The sequence below is a fragment of the Molossus molossus genome, unplaced genomic scaffold (assembly GCF_014108415.1).
Source record: "Molossus molossus isolate mMolMol1 unplaced genomic scaffold, mMolMol1.p scaffold_m16_p_1, whole genome shotgun sequence".
In the NCBI taxonomy this organism is placed as follows: Eukaryota; Metazoa; Chordata; class Mammalia; order Chiroptera; family Molossidae; genus Molossus; species Molossus molossus.
In genome coordinates this window covers 141,604,791-141,612,623 of record NW_023425344.1, presented here as the reverse complement: position 1 = coordinate 141,612,623, position 7,833 = coordinate 141,604,791, and the positions used below count along the sequence as shown (strand labels likewise).

General features: G+C 42.8%; 1 protein-coding gene across 2 annotated transcripts; it reads left to right on the top strand.

The window, feature by feature from the left end:
- Positions 1–359: 359 nt before the first annotated feature.
- On the top strand, positions 360–7,576 carry DNAAF2 (dynein axonemal assembly factor 2). 2 transcript variants are annotated; one of them, XM_036254211.1, is made up of 3 exons: positions 360–2,189; positions 5,987–6,130; positions 7,094–7,576. In XM_036254211.1, exons 1-3 carry the CDS (start codon positions 360–362, stop codon positions 7,559–7,561), a joined length of 2,442 nt encoding a protein of 813 aa, XP_036110104.1. In that variant the 3' UTR covers positions 7,562–7,576. The 2 variants fall into 2 exon arrangements, with proteins under 2 accessions (XP_036110104.1, XP_036110112.1); XM_036254219.1 differs by lacking the exon at positions 5,987–6,130.
- The last annotated feature ends 257 nt before the right edge of the window (positions 7,577–7,833 follow it).

Below are 7,833 nucleotides of genomic sequence, written 5' to 3'. Positions count from 1 at the left end.
GAGATGACGTCCACGATGCTGGAAATTATAATTATTATGATAGTTACCCTAGTGTAAAAATAACTGTGCCATTCCACAGGAATTAAGAAACAACAACCCACAGACTGTAGGGTAGTTGGTAGGTTTGAAGAAGCTAAGATGCTTATTTCTGGCATTTCCATCATCCCACTCCAATTCCTGCCCCTCCTCCGGGTGTTGGCGGCGTCGCCATGGCAACAGGCACGCACTGCCCAAGGCACAATTCTCTGGCGGTTACGGCCCGGCCATCTTACCAGCCCCAGGCCAGAGACTACTAGGCGAGTCCCACTCCCTCGGTGTGCTGCTCGACTGTGGCCTAGAGGTGGGCGCCGAGGGGCAGCATGGCCAAGGCCTCGGCCTCTTCGCTGCTGGAGGACTTGGACCTGAGCGGAGAGGAGGTCCAGCGGCTCACGTCCGCCTTCCAGGACCCGGAATTCCGGCGAATATTTTCCGAGTACGCCGAGGAGCTCACGGACCCCGAGAACCGGCGGCGTTATGAGGCGGAGATCACTGCGCTGGAGCGTGAGCGCGGAGTGGAGGTGCGGTTCGTGCACCCAGAGCCCGGCCACGTGCTGCGCACCAGCCTGGACGGGGCGCGGCGCTGCTTCGTGAACGTGTGCGGCAACGCGCTGGTGGGCGCGCCCAGCAGCCGGCCCGGCTCCGCGAGCGCGGGGCCCGGCCGCCAGTGGTCCCTGCCGTACAGCCTGGCGCCCGGCCGCGAGTACGCAGGGGGCCACGGCACCCGCTACACCGTTTACGACGTGGTCTTCCACCCAGACACGCTCGCGCTGGCCCGGCGCCACGAGCGCTTCCGCCAGATGCTGGACGACACGGCCCTGGAGGCCGTCGAGCAGCAGTTCGGCGTGAAGCTGGACCACAGAAATGTCAAGACCCTGAAGATCAAGTACAAGGGAAACCCGGAGGCCGCCGTGCTGCGCACGCCTCTTCCCGGGGGTGTCCCGGCCCGACCCGAGGCGGAGTTCGAGAGCCCTGTCCCCGATTTTCCCTACCCCTACCGGGGCCCGGCTGCCGCCGGGAACGCTGCGGGCCCTGGGCCCCGGGCCGCCTCCGCTCCTGAGGCGGCCCCGCAGCCTGCCCCCACCGAGCCTCGCTACAGTGTGGTGCAGCGCCACCACGTGGACCTGCAGGATTACCGCTGTTCCCGGGACTCCGCCCCCAGCCCCGTGCCCCGGGAGCTGGTGGTCACCATCGAACTGCCGCTGCTGCGCTCGGCCGAGCAGGCGGCGCTGGAGGTGACGGGAAAGCTGCTGTGTCTGGACTCGAGGAAACCCGACTACCGGCTGCGGCTCTTGCTTCCGTACCCCGTGGACGACAGCCACGGCAAGGCGCAGTTCAACAAGGCCCGGCGACAGCTGGTTGTCACGCTGCCTGTGGCGCTTTCCGCAGCGCGCCCGGTGGCCGTGGCGGCGCCGGAAGAGTCGGCCGACCGGTCCGGAACTGACACGGTGGCCTGCACTTCCGCTCCAAAGGGAGAGACCGGCCCAGCTGGGGGTTACGCAGGGGAAGAGGACCTGGATTCCCGTCGAGCTGGGGGTGCAGATGCCGGGATCACCACTTCGGACGCTGCCGGGGAGGAGCTTGACTCTGAACCGGAGGAACTAGACTTCGGCAAGCAAGCGCTGTTGACTACGGGCATCGAAGAGAAACCGCTTCCCGGAACTGGAAGGCCACATGGGGACGGTGGTGGAGGCTGTCTTAGTACTTCATCAGGGGACCTAGACCGGGGAGGAAGAGGGAGTGCGTGCGGAGATCTCAGCGTTGAGACCCACGTGGCCCGGGAAGACTCGGGCAGGGAGCCTTCTGATCTAGCCATGGATGGTCCCGAGACAGACAGCGGAGGACCTCTGTGTCCTCCTCTGCAATGTAATCAGGATGAAGAATCCCTGACTCTGCTAATTCAAGTGCCTGGGATCCAGCCTCAAAGTCTTCAAGGGGATGTGAGCCCCATCCGGTACAAATTGTGCTTCTCCACTCAAGACTTAGTTTATTATTCCTTCTTATTGCAGTTTGCTCCAGAAAATAAATTAAGCCTGAAAGAACCAGTGGTTAGCATTTCTTCAAACAATGCAGTAATAGAACTGGCCAAATCTGCAGGGTGCTATGGACAGTGGAGAGAATGGTATTATGGTTTAAACAACGAGTCTTTGAAGGTAACAGTTCTTTCTCGAGTCTTAATATTTAGAATATTTCATCCTTTTAAAAAATCATATCCTCTCAGTGTATCCTAAACAAAGTATATTTTCCATTAGAATTTCTCTAGAAATAACTTGAAATTGATACATGTGCTAAAAGATGTCAGTGCGCATAAACGCATATTGAAAATGAAAACAAAATCACGCATTCCCTCTGAAGGATGGGTTTCAGATCTTCAGAATTACTCTTAATGCATGTGTTTCCCTGGAGTCCATCGAACCTCTAAGATTGTATGCAAAAAGCTGAAGACGCTTTTCTTCTGAGAAGGACTATAACTTTAGTCACATTCTCAAAGGGGTTGATGATCCAAATAGGTTTGAAAGGCACTCTGTTAGGGCCATATTTTAAGCTGGTAATTAACATTGTCCATCCTTAGAAAGTAAACAAGTTTACATCTGGAGAGCAAAAGTCACTTAGCCACATTTCTTACGTAGAAAAACGAATTCAGAAAGAGGTGTCAATCTAAATAAATCCCTTGTCCTTTCGACCATATAGTGCTGACTGACTTTAGTCCCTGATCTTGGTGGGTTGTCATCAGGTGGGCATTGTTACATTGGAATTACATCTTTTTTGCATCTGTTTTAATCATCTTTAAGCCCCTAGTAGTAGTTGGCATAATGACTGGCACTTAACAAAGTGTAATATAAACGTTTGTTAAACTGAATGGCACTATTAGCTAGCTACACGTCTGGGTATATACTGTAGAACTGGGCTGGGCTTTACCTAGTTTATTTAGGCTATAATTTTGATAATTCAGTATGTCCTGTTGTAGTTGCTACTATACTTAAGTTTTTGAGATTCTTGAATTTCAGGTTCAATACTCCAGTACTATGGGCAAATATTGAAAAAAACGACTAAAAGTTTGAAGTTCTAAAGAACTTTGTAAACTCATAAATGAACAATTAGTGGCTTTAATGGGGGTTTGTATCAATGTCACATGTACATTTTTAAAGCTCTTTAAACATATTCAAGGGTTTAATTCCCAGAAATAACACAAATTGCGCAGATTATATATTAAAAATTAAGTTTGGGGCATTAGGCTTTTAACCTGCCAGAAATTTTCACTTCTTCCCCATTGTTTTTCTAGAAACTTGCTGTTACTTTTATATTTTATGAGGGGTATCTTCTGTGAGGAGTGGTTAATTTGAAAGCCTCAAAAAGTGGTAAAATGGCCCTGGCCAGTTTGGCTCAGCGGTTAGAGCGTCGGCCTGCGGTCCGGAGAGACCCGGGTTCAGTTCCCGCTAAGGGCATGTACTTTGGTTGCAGTTTGTCCCCGGCCCTGGTTGGTCGTGCGGGTGGCAGCCACTCGATGTGTCCCTTCACGTCAATGTTTCTCTCTCTCTCCCTCTTCCTCTCTCCCTCCCTCTCTATCTGTACAAAAAATGGAAAAATATCCTCAGGTGAGGGAAAAAAAAAAAAAAAAAAGAATTAAACATGTTGATTTTAACATTGCTGTTATATCTGCAATAAACTTATAAAAAAAAAAAAAAAAAAAAAAAAAAGTGGTAAAATGAGTAGCCTGGACTAGGTAAAAGACTTCATGATAATATCAAATAGGAAATTGACTATCTGTTTATGTCATCAGAAGGGGGAAATTTAGGAAAGGGCAGTCATTCTCCTGTAATTGTCTTAATAAATGTGAAAATAACTTACAATATGAGAAGCTATGTGGACAAGCAGTTGAAAAAAATATTAAAGAGCCCTGGCTGGTTTGGCTCAGCGGTTAGAACCTCGGCTACAGTCCAGAGGACCCCGGTTTGATTCCCACTAAGGGCACGTATCTGGGTTGCAGTTTGACCCCGACCCTGGTTGGGTTGTGGGTTGTGCGGGGGGCAGCCACTCGATGTGTCCCTTTCACGTCCATGTTTCTCTCTCTTCTTTCTCCCTCCTGCTCTATTTGAACAACAACAAAAAAGTAGAAAAATGTCCTTGGATGAGGATTTTTTTTAAAAAAGAAAGAAAATACTAAAGAATATATTTTAATCTGATGTTCTCGTACACTAGCATTATTTTAGCAAAGAAACCAGACAAAAACAAGATTATGGCAGGTATATTTTATACCTTTGAAGCCTGACATAGATTTATAATTTCATTAATCATCACATTTGCTAAGGCTAATAGAATCATAGTGTTTTTTGCTTTACATTTCACTGTCACTGGATCAGGCTCTTAAGTACTAAAGTAAATTTCTAAAAAAAAAATCACAAGAGTAGTCTTGGCTGGTGTGGCTCAGTTGGTTGGGCGTTATTCTGTGCACCAAAAGGTTGCGGGTTCGATTTGGTTGCAGGCTGGATCCCAGGTAGGCAGTTTGCAGGAGGCCACCGATCAATGTTTCTCTCTCTCGCTCCTTCCTTTCTCTTTCTCTGAAAATCAATAAAAAAGAAAAATCACAAGAGTAGTGGGTGGGTAGATAATATATCATGATTATATTATATACATTATGTGAAAATAATTACAGTGTAGAGACTGATTTGTGGCTGTCAAGTTTAGAATTGTTACTTTACATAAATAAGTATAAAATATATTTATATAAGCCTTAAATATTCACTGGGAATTTTCCTAACACTTCAGGACTACTGAATACAGTGTCTTATAGTAAAATCAGTCATTGGAGGAATTTTCCTAACACTTCAGGACTACTGAATACAGTGTCTTATAGTAAAATCAGTCATTGGAATGTGAAGACAATTTTATGCAAATTGTTTGCATTTTAATCATATCAATTTCCATTATAACATTTTTTCTTGGGTTAACTAAATACCAAACTGTTTGGTGTATTGTTTTACAATTGATGTGTCTTTTCCAGAAACAGGAAACTTAGAAATGCTTTTGATGGGGGTATTTTTATAATACAGTGTTATTCTGGATCTTCAAAATAGCAAGGCAAATTACTCCAAAAGCAAAACTTTTCTGTTCCCAAGGTTCACGTGTTTTGTAGGTGTTCCCAAGTTCAAATACTGTTTAATGGGAGAAAACCTGAAACTTGTCTTTCCGATTTTCTCCCATTTTGACTAAATAATGAACTTTTTTTGGTAATTATTAAATTTATATGAAAGTACAGAGGAAAATACTTTTATTTGGGGCAACAAGGAACTTGTTTTATGAATATGGTTATTCTTTCAGTGCCCTAACTATATGCCTATATTCACTTGATATGAACATGAACAAATTGCTTTGTGTCTGGGATTTTTGTGAATTTGATTTTTGCTTTTCCTAATAGTCTGGAAAACTACCTCTTCTTATAAATAGCTATATGCTGGTATCACACTAGATTATCTCATCGCTTAAAAATAAAATATACCTCTTTTAAATAAAATATTACACTTGGCTCTTACCTGAACAAAAACTAAGAGGCAAACTGTTCACACAAAATTTGAATAGATCCTGTCATGTGCATATCTTAGCTGACTCATTGGGAAGTGTTCTAAAATTGAATTACATTTTATAGCTGGAGCTGCATTTATAGTTCTAGAGGTAATGTTATTCTTATAAAATGTTAAGAGAAAATATCACTTGTAAGTAAGATTATCTAGGAGAGAAAATATACATCAGATTTAATAGAGACCTAGAAAAGGAACTGAATTTTTCTTTTATGTGTATGTACTCTTGCTATTCTTACTGCTGTATACAAGACTAACATTAAACATTTAAAAAGTGTAATCCTGAACTGTGTGAGAACTTTTATGAGCTGTATTTATATAAAATTGTGAAGTATGACCTATAAAACAGAATTTTTTTTCTCTTTTTGTTATAGGAAAGATTGTTTGTCAATGAAGAAAATGTTAATGAATTTCTTGACGAGGTCCTGAGCTCTCCATTCCAACCGACAATACCCCCAACCCCACCGTTAATTGAAGTTCTTCAGGTTACTGATAGCAAGATTCAAATTCATGCAAAGGTAAGGATTTTGGTGGGTTTTATTGAATAGTGACTTAGGACAAGGTTAAAGCCAAATGGCTCTGGCTGGTTTGGCTCAGTGGTTAGAGTGTCGGCCTGAGGTCCAGAGAGACATGGGTTCGGTTCCCACTAGGGGCGCATACCTTGGTTGCAGTTTGTCCCCGGCCCTGGTTGGTCATGGGGGTGGCAGCCATTCAATGTGTCCCTTTCACGTTGGTTTCTCTCTCTTTCTCTCTCTCTCTCTCTCTCTCCCTCTCCTTCCATCCCGCTCTATCTGAACAAAGAATGGAAAAATGTCCTTGGGTGAGGATAAAAAAAAAAAAAAGCCTAATGAATAATTTAATTTTTGATGTTGTAATTTTAAGCTAAATGCACATAATGGCTGGGGAAAGGAATAAAGACTCTGCAATTCATTTTTATATCTATTATTTAATCATAAAATAAATGTCAATTGGAAAGTTAGTCCAGGGACATATGTCTTTTTGACTCTCAAACCGTGATAACTATGTCAACAATTTGTTCATTCTTTCTAGTTGTATCTTAAGTTTGGTTATATTTCCAGTCTTCAGTATTGAATGCAGAAATAATTTACCTAGCACAATTGGCATTTGTGAACTGGGGGGAGAGTGGCTCTGAAGAATCACAGAAATTCAAGAAAATTAAAGAATGCCCTTGTAAGAATGACTGCTAACGGGTTTGTAGGCCAGGATTATTTTATCCTGAGGGAGATGAGTCACTGAAAGAATTTAATCAGAGAATTAATGCCAGGTTTGCACTGTTTGCATTGTCAGTAAATGACTGGCAGCATTTGGAGGATGACTTTGAGGAGGAAGAAGCCTGTCTGCAGGTCTGCAAGGGTTATTCTCTCACAACTTAAGACAAAATAATTTTTTCCAGGTGGTACTACAACTTAATTTTCTATTTGTTTTAGAGAATCATTAATTTGTTGTTTCTTTTGACATAGTTGCAAGAATGTAATAACTCTGAGCAGCTTCCTGAAAAGGAAGGAGTCAACCAAGGAAGTCATCTAACTGAAAAAGGAAATATAGAACATCCTACCACCTCAACAACTGATTCTGATTCATCTGTAGCAGTTAAAGTACAAGAAATAGACAGTTGTGGTTCAGTTGAATACTTGCAACAAGAGTCTCTTGATGTGTCCCAAATGTTATCTGGAAAGTTTCTGCTACCCGAGTCAAAAATAGAACCTGAATTTATAAAAGAAAAAGATGCTGTTTACTCAAGTGAGGAGAAAGAAAATTTAAAAGGACCAGTAATGACTGAAGAGAAAGAATTAACAGTTCACAATATACCTGGTTTTGATAGTATAAAAGAAATCAATATGCAGGATGGTAGTGTGCAGATTATTAAAGATCATGTGACTCATTGTGCATTCAGTTTTCAGAATTCATTGCTGTACGACTTGGATTAATTCTATATAATTTCAGAATTTAAAGATGAAGAGTAAATCATTTTTGGATTTAAAATTCTATTTTTGTTAACTATCTTAAAACCAAAGATTTTTAAGAAAGTATATTTTGGGTTTAAAATAGGTTCTGTGTTCACTGTCTTTAAAACTGAAGATATTCAAGAAATTAAAATTTGGAATTTTGATTCTAATGGGGAAACTGTAGATATTTATTTTTTTGCATGTACAGTTTATACAGTTTCCTTAATTAGGGAGATAAGCTTTGTGATTCCTCT